This window comes from Anomaloglossus baeobatrachus, chromosome 1 (genome assembly GCF_048569485.1).
Source record: "Anomaloglossus baeobatrachus isolate aAnoBae1 chromosome 1, aAnoBae1.hap1, whole genome shotgun sequence".
NCBI classification, from domain to species: Eukaryota; Metazoa; Chordata; class Amphibia; order Anura; family Aromobatidae; genus Anomaloglossus; species Anomaloglossus baeobatrachus.
Genome location: NC_134353.1, coordinates 490,601,703 through 490,622,783, shown reverse-complemented (window position 1 = coordinate 490,622,783; position 21,081 = coordinate 490,601,703). Strand labels below are relative to the sequence as shown.

At 43.8% G+C, this 21,081-nt stretch overlaps 1 protein-coding gene across 2 annotated transcripts in view; it reads left to right on the top strand.

Annotated features, from left to right (window-relative positions):
• Positions 1-21,081, top strand: part of LOC142243532 (protein Hook homolog 3) — a 160,899-nt gene that overhangs the window by 117,390 nt on the left and 22,428 nt on the right. For both annotated transcript variants that reach the window (XM_075315550.1, XM_075315561.1), the window contains 4 exons: positions 7,193-7,333; positions 7,927-8,014; positions 12,076-12,110; positions 13,419-13,501. In XM_075315550.1, coding sequence (XP_075171665.1) covers positions 7,193-7,333; positions 7,927-8,014; positions 12,076-12,110; positions 13,419-13,501 — 347 coding nt within the window. The remainder of the gene's footprint in view (positions 1-7,192; positions 7,334-7,926; positions 8,015-12,075; positions 12,111-13,418; positions 13,502-21,081) is intronic.

The window sequence follows — 21,081 nt, the reverse complement described above, 5'->3', positions numbered from 1 at the left end:
AAAAATTGTTTTCTATAAAATTGTTTTTCTATTAAATAGAAATAAGTTAATATAAAATCTAGTTATCTTCCATTTGAAACTGATCCAGTAAACAAAAACGAATCCTTCAATGTGATAACAGATCCTACAAAAATTATTTTTTTTTTTTCAAAACTGACAAGGTTCTGTTTGCACAACTTTTTTGCCAACAGATTGCTACTGGATCCGTTCTCACAAACGATTACAGGACACGAGAACTTGGCCTAATTGTGCTATCACTGCAATCCTACTGACCTGAAGAATAATGCTGTCTTATTAATTTTAGCACACTTTGAGCAGCATAAAAAAAAAATCCAGAATTTCTGTATAATGTTCATTCTGCCTCCCAAAAACTGGAAAAGAAAGTGATCAAAAAAACATTACGTACCGAATATGGAACCAATCAAAAATGTTAACTCATCATGCAAAAAACAAGCCCTCTCACGACTGTTGGCAGAAATGCAAAATAATTATAGCTTGCAAAATATGGCTATATAATGTATATACAATAGAAATTTTAGCGTGTGACCATAGCCAAACAGAAAAATAAATATATAAATCTGGTATCTCTGGAATTATACCGACACAAAGAATAAAGCCACCTAATCGCTTATACCACAAGGTGACCGACAATGTCCCTGAACCACAGTTAGCCTCCACATGTTTTGTATTTTTGTAGTGAAGAGAGCCTGCTTATTTTATGGGTGGTGCATGTCTACAGAAGCAGGAGGTGGGCACAATGTACGGGCACTACAATGGCAGATTTGCAATTTTCACTCAACATCCATTGCCTTGTGTCTGGTAAACACCCATGGAGCCAAAATCGTTGCTACACATGTAGATAAATTCTGAAACTAAATCAGAATTCATTGAGGGGTCTAGTTTGTAATATGGGGTCACTTGTGGGGGTTTCTGCTGGTCTCGAACCACAGAGGCTCTGCCAATGTGACATGACACCCACTAACCATAACAGCAAAATCTGAAGTCCAATATGGTGCTCCTTCAGTTTGTATTGTGCCTCAAAAGTAGTTTTCGACCATATAGTATTGGCCACAGAGTATTGCCGAACTCAGAAGAAATTGCACAACAAATTGTATCTTTTTATTTTTTTATTTTTTTTTGTATATTTTTCTTTCATTACCAGGGCCAAAGCAACATTAGTGGAAAAAATGTTAATTTTCATTTACTCAACCCCATGTTATATAATTTTGTGACTCACCTGAGGGTTAAAAATACTCATTGATCCTCTAAATCAAAAATCAAATCTTTATTTTTATATAGCGCTAACATATTCCGCAGCGCTTTACATACATTGGCAACACTGTCCCCATTGGGGCTCACAATCCAGAGTCCCTATCTGTATGTCTTTGGAGTGTGGGAGGAAACCGGAGAACCCAGAGGAAACCCACGCAAACACGGGGAGAACATACAAACTCCTTGCAGATGGTGTCCTTGGTGGGATTTGAACCCAGGACCCCAGCGCTGCAAGACTGCAGTGCTAACCACTGAGCCATTGTGCCCGCAGATCCATCATAATTCCTCTAGAAAAATTCCTCGAGAGGTTTAGTTTCCAAAATGTGGTCATCTTTGGGGGCTTATGCTGTTTTGGCATATCAGGGGCTTTTCAAATGTGACATGGTGTTCACAATCTGTTACAATCAAATTGGCGCTCCTTACCTTCTGAGCTCTGCTTTGTGCCCAAACAGTAGTTTTCCCGCAAATATGGGGGGTTGGCGTACTCAGAAGAAATTGCACAACTAATTGTACACTGCATTTTTTTTTTTTTCCGGTTATCCTTTTTTTTTTATTTTTTTTCACGGCTCAACCTTTATAAAATTCTGTAAATCACTTGCTGGTTCAAGGTGCTTACAAACAATAAGGTAAATTCCTTGAGGGTTCTAGATTTCCACTATTTAGACACATCAGGGGCTGTCCAAACTCGACATGGCGTCCGCTATCTATTCCAGACAGTGTTAGGTTCCAAGAATCAAATGGCACACCTTCCCTGTCGATTTCAACCACATATGGCATATTGGTGTGCTCAGGAGAAATTGCACTGAAATAAAGTAGACATGTGGGAAATGTTATTTATTAACTATTTTGTGCAACATAACTCTCTGGTATAAGGGCATGAAAATTAAAATGTGAAAATTGTGAAATTTTCGCCAAGTTTCCAATAATTGGACAAATAAATGCAAAAAATATCGTCCCAAATTTACCAGTATCACTAAGTACAATATGTCACGAAAAAACAATCTCGGAATCACAGGGATATGTTAAAGTGTTTGAGTTATTACCTCATAAAGTGACACTAGTCAGAATTGTTAGAATTAGCCTGGTCATTAAAGTAAAAACAGGCTCGGGAGTGAAGGGTTAAAAATCCCCCCCCCCTTATTTTTCAATGCATAGAGAGGTGTAATGAATGATGTCTTTCAACATTACAACTTATGCCTTAAAAAAATAAGCCCTCAAATGACTGTCAGCTAGAGTTGAGTGAGTATCTAACTATTCATACTTGCTATACTCATAATGAATACTGTCTAATACAAGCGTATTCATTCTGAATAGCATGTGCAATGCAAGTCAATGGGAACAACGCACGATATAATGAGTAACCCAAATGCCGTACTATTCATGCGAGTAGTGAATAGTGCAGCATTCAGGTTACTGGTTACATGTGAGTTTTCCCCAATGACTTGCATTTCACACTTTATTTGGAATGAATACGTGAGTATTGGACAGTACTCTTTAGGAGTATAGTGAGTACGAATAGTTAGGTACTCGCTCAACTCTAGTGGGAGGGTTATTGCCAACTGTTGCCCAACCAATTCATAACCATTTATGAACCAAAATTATTGGATTAAGATAGAATTGTATTCCAGAAATGAATGGAGAACATTTCTGGAGCACGGCAGGTGAAAGATGTGCCAAACTTGGTAGTCAGTGCACTCTTCTTGATGAATTTGGTGCATCTTACTCCAGTGCGCCCTGGATTAAGGCTTTGGAGAAAGCTCTAGTCTTCATGAATTTCTTGGTTGATGAAGAATTCTAATAGTGCGGAGATACATTGGGCTGCATTAAAAGGGATCCTGTCAGGTCCAATATGCACCCAGAAACACAAGCAGTTCTGGGTGTATATTAGTAATCCCTGCCTAACCGTCCCTGTAACTGGTGGCATAGATAAAGAGATCTTTGGAAAAAGTATTTCTAAAGATCTTAGATCGTATGCAAATGAGTGAGGGGACTAGGGAGTTAGTTCCTTTGGCTAGTCGCCCCCATTAGCATGTTAGTACGCCCCTGTGGGCGCATGACCCCGGAGTTTGGGTCATGCGGTACTATAAAGCCGGGCGTAGGCGTCCCGGCTTCAAACGGAAGTAGTACACATGACCCTAACTCCGGGGTCATGTGCAATGAGCCGAAATCCAGCGATTGGCGGCGGAGAGGTGAGTGAGATCATCGTGTGACGCTGCGTATTCATTAGCATGATAGCACGCCCACAGGGGTATACTATACATTAGCATACGGTAAAAAATCTTTAGAAATACTTTTTCTAAAGCTCTCTTTATCTATGCTAGTGTATACAGGGGTGGTTAGGCAGGGATTAGCAATATACACCCAGAACTGCTCGTGGTTCTATGCATATTGCACCTGACAGGTTCCCTTAAGAGTATGTTTTCCCTTGCTCTGCAGGACCTGTTCTATATCATACATAGCCCATCAAAGCTTTTACTTGATAAACCAGTAAAAAGCGGGTTTTTCTACTCTACTGATAGTTCCAGTGAGGGTCCACGAGATGAAGATATAAAGTGTTTTTTTTATTGTCTATGCGCTTCAAAGTCCTACTGACTTCTTCAGGACAATCCACATGTACAAAAACACTAGTAAACAAACACTTAAATGCAATACAAAATGGAGGGAGGCGAAGTCACATGGGAGCTAAAAGGTTAAGGGTATGTGCGCATGTTGCGTTCTGCTGTGACAAATATTCTGCAGTGTTTTGTCACTCTATGTGCGTTTCAAAACGCGTTTTGGATGCATTTTGAATGCAGAATGCATGCATTTTGACAGTGCGTTCCCACTCTGCTCTGCTACATCCCCATAAGCAGAGTGGGCTCTGTCTGTCTGTCGCGGCCCGATTTGCGGTCACCGGTGAAGGACCCACCGGTGACCGCAAATCCCCTGTGTGACTGAAGTGAGCCGCACGATCAGCTCTGCCATCACTCGGCTTACCTGCAGCCAGCTGGAGTCTTGAGTGACTTCATCGCTGACAGTGCGACTCACTTCAGTTGCTGCGTGGAGCTGACAGAGCGTGATCGTGCTCTACAGCAGCTCCTGTCATCTTCCAATGTAGCAGGGCTGGATGTGTCGTGGAAACTCGTGTGGATTACGTCGGGCCTGGAGGGCTGTTTGGGGATTTTAATAAAGTAGTAGTGAAAGAGAGTGATTTTTTTTTTTTCTTTTTTGTCTTTTATTTCAAATAAAGGATTTTTTCGGGTGTATGTGTTTATTTTCTTTAACTTACAGGTTAATCATGGGTGGGTGTCTCATAGACGCCTGCCATGATTAACCTAGTAAAGCTGTAGGGGGGAAAAAGCGCAATAGGGTCTTACCGGGTATGAGGGTAGAGAGACAGAAAGAGATACACTCACCTGGTAGGGTTGTGCCAGTCACAACCCCCTATGATCGCATGTGAGTGTTTTTTTTATGTGGTTTAGCAGCGGCCCCGGAAAGCAGGTTATCATATATCAAATAGAAAACTGGTTTTAAATGCCGTGCTAAAAACCACAGATGCTGTAGATAAAGAGATTTCCTTTATTTCACAGTTCTACGCGTTTCAGAGACATCTCAGTCTCCTTCCTCAGGAAAAGAAATCAACTGATTTTTTTTCCTGAGGAAGGAGACGGAGATGTCTCTGAAACGCGTAGAACTGTGAAATAAAGGAAATCTCTATCTACAGCATCTGTGGTTTTTAGCGCCGCATTTAAAACCGGTTTTCTATTTGATTTATATGATCATCCTAGGACTTAGTGGCAGCTATAGGCTGCCATTAACTCCTTATTACTCCGATTGCCACCGCACCAGGGCAATTCGGGATGAGGCGGGTAGAGTCCCGGGACTATCGCATCTAATGGATGTGGCAATTCCGGGCAGCTGCTGGCTGATATTCTTAGGCTGGGGAGCTCCCCATAACGTGGGGCTCCCCATCCTGAGAATACCAGCCTTCAGTCGTGTGGCTTTACCCTGGATGGTATCAAAATTGGGGGGGACCGCACGTCGTTTTTGTTTTATTTTTTTTATTTATTTTACTGCACGATATACCGTGTTTCCCCGATAGTAAGACACCCCCGATAGTAAGACGTAGTGGGGATTTTAGGGGGGTCGGCTAATGTAAGACGTACCCCGAAAGTAAGACATAGTAAACTGTACGTTGGAAAAATAAAAGCCATCGTACCGGTACCTTTTGCTGCATTAACAGCGGGATGTGGCCAGTTAGAGCAGGATGCGGACGGTTAGAGCGGGACGCGGACGGATCTGGAGCGAAATGAGCGGAGGGATGTGGAGGCCGTGGGAGACGCAGTAATGTTGTCCGTGGTCCATTAGGACCATGGACAACATACAAAAACACGCAGCCTCAGTGCCCTCATGTGCAGCCGCTGGTGGCCCCTCTGATTGGCCCAGCGGCTCCTGCATGAGGAAGAAGAAGCCACACCTCTACCCAGTACCGCAGAGGAATTGATCCGATCACCATTACGGTACCAAGTAAGCAATTCACAAAATGCACCATGTAAAGTTTCCTTAACGTGCGGTACACTTAGGCCCAATCGCGGCAAGTCCCCATACGGTACATTGCATGGAGACTTGCTGCGATTGCTGTGGGATACTGTATGGGGCTGTTACCCTATGGGAGGCTGTGTGGGATACTGTATGGGGCAGCAACCCTAATTTTATAGTTAAAACAAAAATCGACATTTTTTTTCCAATATAAGACATACCCCGAAAGTAAGACATAGTGGGACTTTTGGGGGTAAAAAGAATGTATGACACGGTCTTGCTTTCGGGGAAACACGGGGCTGTGATTAGTTGCAGTGAGACAGCTGTCACTCAGCGTGGGGGCTTGTCTGAATGCAACCAATCATAGGCGCCGGTGGGCGGGGGAAGCAGGAAATATGAGATGGAATAATGAGCGGCCGACATTTTCAAAAGCTGGAGAAGCCGCCAGAGCAGTGTGACAGCCGTGCAGCGCCGTGTCTGTGATCAGTGAGTATGAAAGAGAGAGGGAGAGACCGACTGACCGACAGAGAAGAGAGTACGACCAACCAACTGACACAGAGAGAGACCGACAGAGAGAGAGAGAGAGACTGACAGAGAGAGAAAGAGATAGACATCGATGGGTGGAAAATGCATCTAAAATGCACAAATGAAGTGAGACGTTGCTTTTTAGAACGCAGCGTTTTGGCAAAATATTTCAGCAGCCGAAACGCTGCATTCTAAAAAGCAACGTGTGGATTCCATCCACACAATCTTCATAGATTGTGCTGGGGACGCAGGACGCATGCATTTACGTTGCAGTGGAAAACGCAGCGTAAATGTATGAAAAAACGCAACGTGCTCACACAGCCTTACAGTGGTATTTTACAATAAGGTGTGTTGTACAAAAAACGTTTTTTCTGTTCTTGATGTTGATTATCAAATAATGTGATGTATATTTAGCAGAAAATCTGTATGGTAAAAATACTGCAAACAAAACTCGAAATACCCCCCCCCCCTCCCCCTTCATGAGATTTGGCCCCCTGAATTTAGGACTTAACTTGGAAGCCTCAACCTCAAAAGACAGTGTTAGGTTTTTGTTTTTTTTGGGGGGGGGGGGGGGTTTATCAAGGGACCCTTCAAACAAAAATGTCTAAATACCACCTGTGCTAGACAAATAAACTAGTGATTCACTTATTGTGCTACTCTTTGTTATTTTTTGTATACTGCTCTGGTGCAGGTGATATACTTTGTATGTACAGAATGTAGATACTCCCAGTTCTGCTTTGGAAAATAGAGCTATTTTATGGCTGGAAGTATAATGAATGTTCTCTGGGCACTGTCTGGAAAGCTGCAATGAGCCTAATTGAGGAGGCATGCAGAAATTAAGAGGCAGCAACTAATCTTCATGTGTTTTTTTCTCAAGGGAGAAACTGATTCGCCTTCAGCATGAAAATAAGATGTTAAAAATTAATCAAGAAGGATCAGACAATGAAAAAATCACTCTGTTACAGAGCTTGCTTGATGATGCAAACACGCGGAAAAATGAGCTGGAGACCGAGAACAGGTGTGAAAAACCATATGCCGCTCTGGAAAAAGACCGAGCCTTGCCAGCTTGTTTTCATCCTCAGTGTGTTATGTTACCTACAATGTAGGACACATAACATGCAATTTTTATGTACATATTAATATTTCTGGGCACCGGCTGTACTTTATATGTAATGTCCCTAACTGCACCCAGTACTCAATAATATATTGTTATAATAAAAAGCACCAGCACTTCTAGTAAAAATAGAAATACTGGGTATGATGGGAGTCCACGCCCTCCAAGGTGGCTGTGGGCACCTCCGGATTCCTTTTGCCACGACTGACAAACCTATTATCCTCTTCTTTGTGGATGGTGTACAGGTCAGTCCAGTAGGGTTTCCCCAAAGCATTATTAGTTTGTACCCTTACTTGTTGTTTTGGGAGATCACTGGAGCGGTGATATGGAGGGGTGGATTACCCGATGTATTGTCCGTGCAAATAGATTTTGCTGCTGGGACCCATTTCTGACCAGTTTTCACAGGAATTTCTGATTAGCGATCCATCTATTCTTCTTTTCCATTGCATTATTTCATTAATGTGTTTTCCATTTCATCCTTCTTTGTATTTTCCTAGACTTGTAAATCAGAGACTGATAGAAGTGCAGTCGCAAGTGGAAGAATTGCAGAAGTCCTTACAAGAGCAAGGAGCAAAGGCAGAAGATGTAAGTCTCCATATATCTTGTATTAGTTTACCCATGCATGTCTTCAGGGCTGGCAGGCTTCTCATACAATGAGAGCAAAGGTTTCTTACTATTTTACGAGGGGCTCCTGATAAGTCTTTGGGCTTGCCCAGAAAGAAACACGATAGGATGACGAAACTTTACATTTATTCCACATACTCTCCACTGATGTCAATACACTTCTTACATCGATATTCCAAGTTCTGTAAGCCCAGCAAAAAGAAGGATTTTGGTTGTGCCTCAAACCAGGCATCCGTAGCAGCAATGACATCAGAAATGATGTGAAATTTGGTACCCTTGAGGTGTTTCTTCAGATGATATTCGGAGGGAGCTAGATCTGGTGAATAAGGTGGGTGGTCAACCAGCTGGAAGCCCAGCTCTGCCAGTTTTGCCGTGGTCGCTTGTGCAGTGTGAGCGGAGGCGTTGTCTTGAAGAAACAAGATTCCTTTGGACAGTTTGCCGCGCCTTTTGGCTTTTATAGCTGCCTTTAATTGGTCGAAAAGTTCAATGTAATACCTTACATTGATGGTGGAACCCTTTTGAAGATAGTCCACTAGCAGCATGCCCTCTTTATCCCAGAACACAGATGCCATCAACCTTAGTGGCTGATTTTTGCACCCTGAACTTCTTTGGATAAGGAGAACCACTGTGCCTCCACTCTTTTGACTACTCCTTATGTTCAGGGTCATACAAATAAATCCAGGTCTCATCCATAGGGACCAGTTAATCCAGGAAGTTCATATCAGTTTGAAAACACTGACAAATGGACCAGGAAGTTTTCACTTGCATGCTTCTCTGATCTGTTGTCAACATTTTGGGTACCCACTTTGCAGATATCTTCCTCATGTCCATAATTTCATAGATAATGAAACATGTTCACGGGAAATCCTCATGATGTCTGCTATTGCTTTAGCTGAAATTCATTGATTCTCCAGTATGAGGTTGTGCACAGCATTGACAATTTCCGGAACAACAACCACTCTGTCGTCCAGGACGTTCCTAATCATTGGTGCTGAAGTGGCCCGTTTTAAATTTGGCAACCCAGTTCTTAACTGTGGAATGTGAAGCGCATTGATCCCCTAATGTCTGCGACATATCACCATGAATATCCTTCATGGACTTTCCTTGCGGAAAGAATTTTATCCCTCCTCTGCTCTCAGTTGCTGTGAATATCGCATTAGACATCGCGTAGAACACTGTTGCCATAAGCAACAAACACAAAATTTTGAAAACATATATTATACACATAAGGCTTTCATGTGATGTAACATTTGTTACCATAGAAACAAAAAAGATCACAAAGCCAAAGACGTATCAGCAGCCCCTCGTAGCACTACAACACTTAATATATAGATATATCATTAAAGTCTGAACTGTGATCACAGCGTGATGGTTCCAGCTGGAAAATAAATCAAGTGCTATGTTTACATTTTGAACCATGGCCACGTCATCACTCTATAATTAATGCATGTGCTGGATGGCACCTAGTGCAGATGCCAATTTAATCCATATGACTGTTCTCCAGTGCCTTTTACCCCAGTTGTATCAGGCACATGGGGAACGTTGACGATGACAGACTCCTGTATACAGGCACAGAGCAGTATAAAGCTGCATGGGTCGTGCACTACTCAGATGTGGCAGGAGGCTTTATATGAGAAGCCCAATCCTCGCTGTTTAATGTAAAAGCTTTGTGTTCCTGCATCACTCGCATGAGATGTGTGCATACCCACCGAGTTTTTTAAGCACAAGATACCTCAGGGAATGCTGGGTGTGTTTTCCTGTACAGTTTTTTTTGGCTTTTTTTTTTTTTTTTGGGCTTTTCAGTTTTCTCTCTTATTGTACAAACTAGTGAGCAGATTCCAAGCGGGGAAACGCCAGACGAATCATCAGGTCACATCTTCTAACTGCTTAGCATCATTGGAAACATTAAGCTGAAAAGGACTGAACATGTGTATAGCGCTGCACGCCTATATTCATTTTATTTAGCACTTTTTCAGGAGGGATAAAGTTTACCCTCCTGAAAAAGACATGTGCATGTAATGAAAAGGAATGGAGAGAGTGCAGAGGGCTCTGCATATATGGATGGAAGGCTGGGAACCATGAAGCGGTGGTTGCCGAATACTGCGCAGAGGCACAGCAAACACACCCGAAAAACTGGACGAGAGCTCTGCACAACCACCAGATTAAAAATGTAAATCCTCCATAGAAAACCCATAAAAACAAGCAGATCCAGAGGGATATAAAAATGGCTGCATTTCTGGCATTGCAGATGCCTTAACCCATAGTATAAACATGTTGGATGCACACGGGCGATTCATGTGACATGCAAGGAGGAATCCTTAGAGACCGGCATCGTGTAATAGCCGTACAGGATTACTATTGCAATTAGCAAATGTGAACACAACATACATGCTCAACATTGCTTCAATAAATGTTACTACAGGTGTAATAACTTTATTTACTCGCTTTTCTTTACAATGCTGCTTTTGATTGGACTTTGACAAGGCAATAGTAAGTAGAGGATTGTGATAAAATCTAAATGTATATGGTTTTATTAGAAATTAATTTAGCTTTTTATATTCATATATTGCTATTTTTTTCCCCTTGTGTACAAATCCTGATTTCTTTGCTTGGCTTATCCAAAACATCCTTACTGACTATATTCTATTAATACTGTTTTGAATGTGATTTAAACATACATTAAATTTGTGTTCCTGTTACAATATGACACTGTATTATGCTTAAAGGGGTATTCCCTTCAAGTCAGTCATGGTTGAGATGGAAATATTTGTCCTTGGTGGTCAAGACTAGAGATGAGCCACCACCCTAGTGTTCGAGTTTGGTTCGGTAATCAAACGGGGCGGGTGTGTTCGTCGAATGTTCGACGAACACTTTCGAACACCATTGAAAACAATGGGAGGCAAACACAAAACACATACAAACATGCACAAACACGAACGCACACACACATATTATGCTCACCTTACCTTCCGTTCCATCGCCAGCCTCCTGGGACTTGCAGTTCGCCGGTACAAGATGTGTATCTGGTAAACATCGCGACCGATGCCGGAACTTGCGCTGATGTCAAAGGCAGGTGCCGCTTGCCTCTGATTGGCCAGCGCGCTGCCTTTGAGTAGCGTCTGACAGAGGACGTTCCTCCCTCGTCGCTATGGTTACCCGATACACGTAGTTAGCCACTACAGTATGTGTATCGGGTAACCATAGGGACTGATGTCGGAACTTCCTCCCTCTGTCAGACGCTACTCAAAGGCAGCGCCAATCAGAGGCAAGCGTCGCCTGCCTTTGACGTCAGCGCTCTGGCAGCGGAAGTTCCAGCATCGGTCACTATGGTTACCAGATACACATCTTGTACCGGCGAACTGCAAGTCCCAGGAGCTGGCGATGGAACGGAAGGTAAGGTGAGCATAATATGTGTATGTGTATGTGCGTGTATGTGTGTTTGTCCATGTGTGGAATGGCACAATAGGGGACCAGGATGGGACATTTAACAAGTTGTGGAAGGAATTGTCTGCATTGCAATAATTTCCTATGGGAAATCTTGCTTTGCTAAACGAGTAACTTGGTTAACAAGCACACTCCCAGAACGGATTGTTCTCGTTAACCAAGGTTCCACTGTATTAACATTGAATGACAGTATTACTGTGAAAAGCCAGTTACGCTTTTGGTGATCGAACCGTTATCAAACATAACCTCGAACTGTCGAACTTGAAGCTAATTGTTTGCGTTCGTCGAACGACTCGAACATTGCCAAAACACAGGTCGAACTTGAGATTGGCGAGCAGTTCGATTCATACACCGCTTATCTCTAGTCAAGACTACCGAAACAGTGTAGATTATAGAAACTGTTTCCTTAGTCCTGGCCGCTACATGTAGACAGGAATTCCCATTTCAATCATGTATGGCTGAGATAGGAACTCCCCTTTTGCGTTTCAAATATTTATACATAGTATTTTTGATGGATATCAAGTACCTTTTTTTAGGTGACCTGTTGTTGTTTTGTTTTTGTTTTTTCTCTTCTCAAGTCACTTCTCCTGAAGAAGAAGCTTGAAGAACATTTGTAAGTATACTCTTCCCACCAAAACGCACTTCATAAACCAGAAATTAAGATATAAGGTGTAATGGCCTTACTATGAAGGCTCATTTAGTGCTACTGAATTCGGGCTCTTCCAGAGCACCAATTGGTGCTCGCTTACTGGCCTGTTCACATGGAATGATGAAACCATATGGAATCATAGTCCCATTCCCATACAGCATGATGTTGTCTGCAGCAAATTCGCTATTTTAATGGATGGTAACTGGCATAAATGATTTGATCAGAAAGCAGATTGATCCTAAAGTGCATATGATGAATTTGATGCGACCTTCTAAACAGATTAGATCAGATTAGAGATTGCACTGTAGTATTTAATATAGTAAGCTGAATAATTTTGATCCCTTTACTTCCAGATATGTACAGTAATTCCTTGACTTGAGTTTAATGCTGTGACCAAGCTCTTAACTCAATTTCCTCTCATGTCAAATGAAAATTCCTTATTCCAGCCCCTACTTATGGCCCCCCATCCTGGTACAATAGATATGATCCCCCAACCAGAAACTTGGCCCCCATCATGGTACAGATTCTATTATCACCCCATCCTGGTACATGACCCCTATCACGCCATAAACGTAAAAAAAAACCCAAACCTTTTTATACTCCAGACCCCACCCCCACCCCCCACCCCGCCCTCCCTCAAGTTCCCCACAGCATGGCGCCCTCATCTCATGCAGGCAGCTGACTGCCTGCGGGAGCGCATCACTCACGCTGATCAGCTGATGTGCTCCCACATACTGTTAGCTGCCTGCATGCGGGGAACTGGAGGGAGGACGAGTATAAGTTGTTTGTTTGTTGTTTTTTTTTTTTGTTTTTTTTTTACATGTGACATGTGCGGCGTAATACGGACAGCTGATCAGCGTGTAGGCGCCGTGCTCCCACATACCGTCAGCTGTCGGGATACTGTACTCTCTGCTCACCACACCCAGGATGATGGGTGAGGGGAGCAGTGAATTTTCAGTTTCTTAATGAGCGGGCACATGTGATCACACAGCAGCTGCTCGAAATTCAGATTTGTGCTCGCATCATGAAGCAAAAAAGATACAGAGCGACTGCTCGCATCTTGAAAAATTAATAATTTGGTGCACTCATTAGACAAGGTATTACTGTACTTTCCATTTCTTTAGTTTCAATTCTTGAACCTTATCTTTACCTGCTTGTATTAATTAAATTGCTTCATGTAAGTGTGCATTAAATCTGTTTGGCTAGATTTCAGTGTTTGGATAGTGTGTTTCAAAAATCTGGGTCTTAATTGTTTTGTCTGTATATTTGCAGAGAGAAGCTTCACGAAGCCAACAATGAATTGCAAAAGAAGCGTGCAATTATTGAAGATTTGGAGCCACGTTACAACAATAGCTGTATGTTTGTTTTCCTTAATTTTAGTCAGTTGTTTTTATCATAACTAAAGGATAACAATAGTTGAAAACAAATGGGATATTCTTTAGCCCAAGCAGTCGTTCCCATTAGTAAACAATGTATGTTTTTTTTTTTTTGTTTTGTTTTTTTATCCCATTAAATGATCTTTTCACAATGTATTGGCATGCTCCTGTATGCTAGTAGATTATGCCCTTTGTTTATATGCAGCGTAGGCTACTATAATAGCAGGCTTACAGTCCAGGGTCTTTTTTTTTATAGGTCCTTAGGGCAAATGATTCTCCCAATGACCTGATGGAAGTGGGGAGTCTCCTGCATTATTATTACACTGTCACCATCATATTCCACAGTGCTTTACAGACATTATTATCATTGTGGCTCACAATCTAAATTCCCTTTCGATATGGCTTTATAGCGTGCAAAGAAACCAGAGAACCCAAAGGAAACCCAGGCAAAATACAGATTCCATGTACATGTTATCTTTGGTTGGATTTAAGACCCTTCATGTTGTAGTCATGGACTGTGGCAATCAAAAGATTAACAGCCGGGTTCAGAGCTTCTTCCTCCAATACTAGTGCACAGAAGCCTGGTCTAAGAACTGGAACGATTATTTAGTTTAGTTTAATTAGAATAGCGAATTCTTCCCTCATCCCCTCATCTGCAACAATGTCAAAATATTATTAAAGCGCACCAATCACCAGGATTTTCCTATATACCATAAAGCCAGTGCTATACTGGCACTATGAGGCTGATTCTATACATACCTTTAATGGTCAGCTCGGATGTATAGGTTTTGAAACACAAGAAAGTAAAGTTTTAAAAATCAGCATCTTCTTGAGTGACAGCAGCTGAGGATCAGATAATTGCGTGGGGGGGTGTATTCATAGTTATCTCTCCCCCTGTTACTTATGCTAATTCTATTATAGAATCGATTGACTTTTTGACTACCCACACATGTGACCAGAAGGGGCGGGGCCTCAGCCAACAAAGCTGTTACCAGGAAGCAACATTTTCTGTTGGTTGAGGCCCCGCCCCTTCTGGTCACATGGCTATGACATCAGTAAGTCAAAAAGTAAATTGATTCTATAATAAAATTAGCATAAGTAACAGGGGGAGGAGATAACTATGAATACCCCCCAGCTATTCTCTGAAACTCAGCTGCTGTCACTCAGCAAACAGCTAATTATACAAACTTTACTTTCTTGGATTTTAAAATCTATACATCCGAGGTGACCACTAAAGGTATGTATAGAATCAGCCTGATAGTGCCAGTATAGCCGAGTCTACAATGTACAGGTTGGTGGGCGTGGCGATGTTTCTTCCTGTCTACTATAATTATCAATCATGCCCACATGGACTTTCTAAAATAATGTTCCGTCTGGAAACGTCGGGCTGGAAACATCGGGCTGCGTTTTGAATACGCCTTCATGTGACAAGTTATGTCATACCTGTCAGGAGCTCATACATTTTAGCATCTACCGTGCCAATATAGCACTGGCTTTAGGTTATGTAGGAAAATCCTGGTGATTGATGCACTTTAACCCCTTCACGACCATGGACGGATATATCCGTCATGGATCGTGTCCCGGTAAGCCCCGCCCCCTGCCGCGGGCAGGCGGCGTGGATCGGCACACATATCAGCTGTTTTCAACAGCTGACATGTGTGCCTACATGTTCCGAGTGGAATCGCATTCCACCCGGAACATTAACCCCTTAGATCTCGCTGCCAAAGTCTGGCAGCGAGATCTATATGCGCGCGGCCATCTTTTTTACTTACCGCCGCCCCCTCCGGACGTCACGTGAGTGATCACGTGACGTTCGGTGGTTGCCATCGTAGCACAGGGTCATGTGATGACGCCTGGTGCTACGAAGTTTCACTTTCATTCTTCCTCGGCACGGAGCAGAGGAAGAAAGAAAGTGACTATTTCTGCTGTTTACAGCGGTATAGCTGTGATCAGCAGATAGCGTTCAGCAATCGGATTGCTGATCGCTATAGCCCCCTAGGGGGACTAGTAAAATAAAATAAAAAAAGTAAAAAAAAGTTTTAAAAAATTAAAAAAAAAAAACAAAACCTAAAAGTTCAAATCACCCCCCTTTCCCCCCATTGAAAATTAAAGGGTTAAAAAATAAATAAATATACACATATTTGGTATCGCCGCGTTCAGAAATGCCCGATCTATCAAAATATAAAATCAATTAATCTGATTGGTAAACGGCGTAGTGGCAAAAAAATTCCAAACGCCAAAATTACGTTTTTTGGTCGCCGCAAGTTTTCTGCAAAATGTAATAACAGGCGATCAAAACGTAGCATCTGCGCAAAAATGCTACCATTAGAAACATCAGCTCGAGACGCAAAAAATAAGCCGTCACTGAGCCATAGATCCCAAAAAATAAGAACGCTACGTGTTTCGGAAAATGGCGCAAAACGTGCGCCACTTTTATTGGACAAACTTGTGAATTTTTTTTAACCCCTTACATACAAGTAAACCTATACATGTTTGGTGTCTACAAACTCGCACCGACCTCAGGTATCATACCCACACATCAGTTTTACCATATAGTGAACACCGTGAATAAAACATCCCAAAAACTATTGTGCCATCACACTTTTTTTGCAATTTTTCCACACTTGGAATTTTTTTGCTGCTTTCCAGTACACCATATGGTAAAACTTATGGTTTCATTTAAAAGTACAACTTGTCCCGCAAAAAACAAGCCCTCATATGGCAAGATTGATGGAAAAATAAAAAAGTTACGGCTCTCGGAAGAAGGGGAGCAAAAAACAAAAACGCAAAAACGGAAAGTGCCCCGGGGCTGAAGGGGTTAAAGGCTAAGCACCTGCACCACCCTATGTCACAAGGGGCAGTCATTACAGGCATAAAGTGTTTAACAATAGTTTATTATTGTGCAACCAGTGTGCTCGCCTTAGATTCATAGAATTATAATATGTATGTTATAATGTCTGCCTCATTTCCCCCCTCTTGTCACCTGCGGCCAGTGGGAATGGAATAGAGCGACTGGTCACACCTACTTTGTGTACACATGAAGCGTTATATGAATTTTATTTTGTTTTGTTTGACATATGGCATGTAATACATTCCTTCTGTTTCTACTGCATTTGTTCCTTGTCTCCTCCCTGCCCTTCCACATAATGTAGATTAAGTAACCATACTTTTCTATAAATCCCTTCTCGCGTCTTACTCTCTGCCAAAAAGATGTTACCATAAAATGCACACAGAGACCATAATTCCAGCAGTCACATTGTCACTTAGGCTGCTTTCACACATCCGTTTTTTGCCGTGCGGCACAATACGGCGCTCTGCAGAAAAACCACAACCGTTTTTTTTGCCGACGGTTGCGTTTTTTCCCGCATAGGCTTGCATTCGGCACCGTATTGTGCCGCATGGCCTTGCGTTGCGTCCGGTTTTTGCCGGATGCGGCATATTTAGCTGATGCGGCTGCCGGATGGAACGTTGCCTTTCACGTTTTTTTGTGCGGTGAAAAAAAATGCATCGCGCCGGCGCAATGCGGCGTGATTCGCAATGCAAGCCTATTGACGCCGGATGCGGCGTCCTGCGGCAAAAACCGCATCCGACCGCCGGATGCGTTTTTTTGTACTGCGCATGCTCCGTGTCAAGCCGCATCCGTCAAAAACCGAACGGACCGCATGGAAAAACTTATGCAACGGATCCGTTTTTTTCGTTGCATAGGTTTTTGAGCCGGATTGTGCCGCTCAGCACAAACCGGATGTGTGAAAGCAGCCTTACTGGGCTGCTTGCTGTAGTTTGGAAGAGATTATGGATTTATCTGCTACAGCTCTGCTTGCCCTTTCAGTGATTATCTCTTCCTAACCCCAGTGATTGATTGCATTCTGCCTACATCTAGGCAGAAAGCTGCTATCAAAGGGCGAGGGGCATCAGTTGCCCGAGATCATTAATATGGGTGCTTCACGGCTTATCGAGAGGCCTAGAAGAACTGTAGCACATAATAGGGAATTATGAAACCTGCAAAAATAAAGAACAGTAAGTAACCCAGGAATCAGAATCTGCCCCTATATCATGCTGCTTTCTGATGGGGCAATACAACCCTGGTAACTATCCAGACAAATCCTTTGAAATATATTTTAAAGGGCTAATTTGTATATGTAACTTACTAATTTATTTGTACTATATCAGCCCCATATGTACTGTTGGGTCTTTTTTGAGACAGAAAGGAAGCTCCTTCTCTGAGTGCAACCTAAGCATAGACTAAAATCCTAATGAAAAATGAGGTGAAAGGCTTTCATTCACAATTTCTTTCATGTTGAACTGGACACATAATAGATTAGTGGCTGCAGAGTAGAATAAAAGGTTTCTGGGTTTTCTTTGTTTTATTTTACTTCTCCGTAATATTCACATACTGTGTTAACTTTTAAGTCCATGTGGGTGTTATCAGATATTTTTCAGTGGGGTATGCATTTCTCTTTGTATGACTTGCCCACTCATAAGCAGACAGGAAAAGAGCACACAACCCAAAATTGCTTAGGTTTTGCAGTGTGCGCAATGTAAAGAGACGGTTCTGATCTTCTACTTTAACCCCTTCAGCCCCCAGCCTGTTTTCACCTTAAAGACCCGGCCATTTTTTGCAATTCTGACCAGTGTCACTTTGACAGGTTATAACTCTGAAACGCTTCAATGGATCCTGGCGATTCTGACATTGTTTTTTCGTGACATATTGTACTTCATGTCAGTGGTAAATTTAGGCCGATATGTTTTGCGTTTATTTGTGAAAATTTCGGAAGTTTGGCAAAAATTTTGCAATTTTCAAAATTTGAAATTTTATGCCCATAAATCTGAGAGATATGTCACACAAAATAGTTACTAAATAACATTTCCCACTTGTCTACTTTACACCAGCGCAATTTTTGAAAAAAAAAAAAAAATTCCGTTAGGAAGTTAAAAGGGTTCAAAGTTCATCAGCAATTTCTCATTTTTCCAACAAAATTTACAAAAAAAATTTTCTTTATCGTTCCTTTGGGAGACCCAGACAATGGGTGTTTAGCTTCTGCCTCCGGAGGACACACAAAGTACTACACTTAAAAGTGTAGCTCCTCCCTCTGAGCTTATACACCCCCTGATGAGCAGACTCGGCCAGTTTATCGCTTTGTGTTCAGGAGGCATACATCCACACATGCATTCTCATATGATTTTTTCCTTTTGGAACGAGATTGAAGAGTGGGGTCCACGTCTGGACCCCCGGCATGTCCCTTCTCACCCCACTGTGTCGGCGGTGTTGTAAGGTCGCTTCCTAGGCTGGAGCCTTACATGCCGTGCTCCTTCACCATCCCTCCTGGGCTCTGGCTTGAAGTGGGAGCCAGCACGGTCTCCATGCTTGGCAGGAGACCGGTCTCCATCCGCAGCCCTTCAGGACCCTGCTGGACCGGAGCACTCATCCCCAGGGACATGGCCCTGCGTCTCAGCAAGCTAAGTACCTGAGACGTTTAGTTTTCTGGGTCCCTGTACTTTATTGTTGTGGGAGAGTGTGCTGATTGTGTTTTCTGACATTTCCGGCAGGTTCTCTAGCTGTCGCCTGAGAACCGTGCCGATGGTGCCTGCGCGCCGGCCGCGCCGCTCAAATTTAGGCCCCGGCTTCGCCGGAGGCCTAGTTTCGGTTTCACTAACCTCGCCTGTCTCTCATGCAGAGGGACAGGCTCGGCTCCTCCCGGCGGCCGTTCTGTGCAGGGGAGGGACACTCCCCACTGCTGTGTGTGTCCCCTCCCCTGTAGGTCTCTATGGCCCTCCAGTTCCCGCTCCTCAAGCAAGTCCCGCCCCCTCTCTTCGCTCCGGCGGCCAATTTTTCAGCGTTCTCTCTGCATTGCAGCGCTGGTCTGCAGCATCTCTGCTGAGGTGCTGTGCTTGGGGGTCCGGGCTTCGGGATCTGGAGGGCACACAACACCGCTCCAGCGGTCTGGTAAGCCACAACCGGTCTCCGGTTGTGGACCTCTGTTTATACTCTCTGGGGTTCATTCTCTGGCAGAGCCTCCACTCCGGCAGCATGTCTCACACGAGGAGCAAGGCTCCAAAGCTTTATTCAGTATGCACTGCATGCTCCTGCTGCCTGAACCGAGCATTTTCCCACATTGTGATGCCTGCTCTAACCTGGCGGTGCCTCAGCCTGGAGTCTCACCCCCAGTGGTCTCTCAGGCTGCTCCTGCTCCTGTGCCTGAACCTCCGGCTTGGGTAGAAGTTTTTTCTAGGTCTATCTCCCAGTCTTTTGCTGACTCCATGGGACATCTGTCCAGGACTTTGCTGAACATGCATCAGCCCCCTTCACAGGGTGCCCCTGCTGCTAGGGGTCTCTCAGGACCGGAGCTCACAGAGGATTCCTCATTTGGTCCCAGACCCCGTCCTCCTAAGAAGAGACGCAGGGTCCCCTCTCCTTCCTCGTCCCGCGGCTCTGATTCAGGAGCTGACTCGCAGGATGAGGAGGATGCCTTTACGGGGGGCTCGGAGGTTAACTCCATGTGCCCCATTGATCTGTCCGAAAGTGATTCAGATGTTAGTGATTTGATTGCTTCCATTAATTCTGTACTGGATCTCAATCCGCCAGTATCAGAGGAGCAACCCTCTCTAGCAGAAAAGCACCAGTTTACCTCACCTAAGAGAGTGAAGAGTGTGTTCTTTAACCACTCCAGTTTTTAGGCCGCTGTGGCCAAGCCCAGGGCCTGTCCTGACAAACGCTTCCCAAAGCGTGGTTCTGATGACCGCTTTCCCTTTCCACCTGAGGTGGTCAAGGAGTGGGCTCAGTCCCCAAAGGTAGACCCCCCGGTGTCTAGGCTCTCAGCCCGGACCGTTGTGTCGGTGGCTGATGGCACCTCCCTTAAGGATTCCACTGACCGCCAGATTGACCTCCTGGCCAAATCCGTATATGAAGCGGCGGGGGCCTCGTTCTCCCCGACTTTTGCAGCAGTGTGGGCTCTCAAAGCCATCTCTACTTCTCTAGAGGGGATGCATTCCCTCGCCAGGGAATCTATGCCCGAAATGGTTACCTTAACTTCCCAAGCTTCAGCTTTTTCATCCTATGCCATGTCTGCCATGCTGGAGGCTTCTCACCGCACTGCGGTGGCTTCGGCTAATTCCCTCGCTATCCGCAGGATCTTGTGGCTTCGAGAGTGGAAGGCAGATGCTTCTTCAAAGAAGTACCTTGCTGGGCTCCCTTTTGCTGGTTCCCGGCTGTTCGGTGAACAGCTGGATGAAATCATTAAGGAAGCTACTGGCGGGAAGAGTACTTCCATGCCTCAAACTAAAGCCAGGAAAACTGTCCAGGGTAGGAATCAGTCGAGGTTTCGTTCCTTTCGTTCCTCCAACTGGTCGTCCTCTAAGCCCTCGGCCTCGTCCACTAACTCAGCCAAGGACCAGAAATCCAACTGGCGCCCAAAAGCGCGTCCACAGAAGACCGCAGGAGGTGCTGCCGCTAAGGCAGCCTCCTCGTGACTATCTGTCAGCGCCAGCAACGTCCTTAGTCTCCGATCAGTGGGTGAGGGATATCATCTCCCACGGCTACAGGATAGAATTCTCTTCCAGCC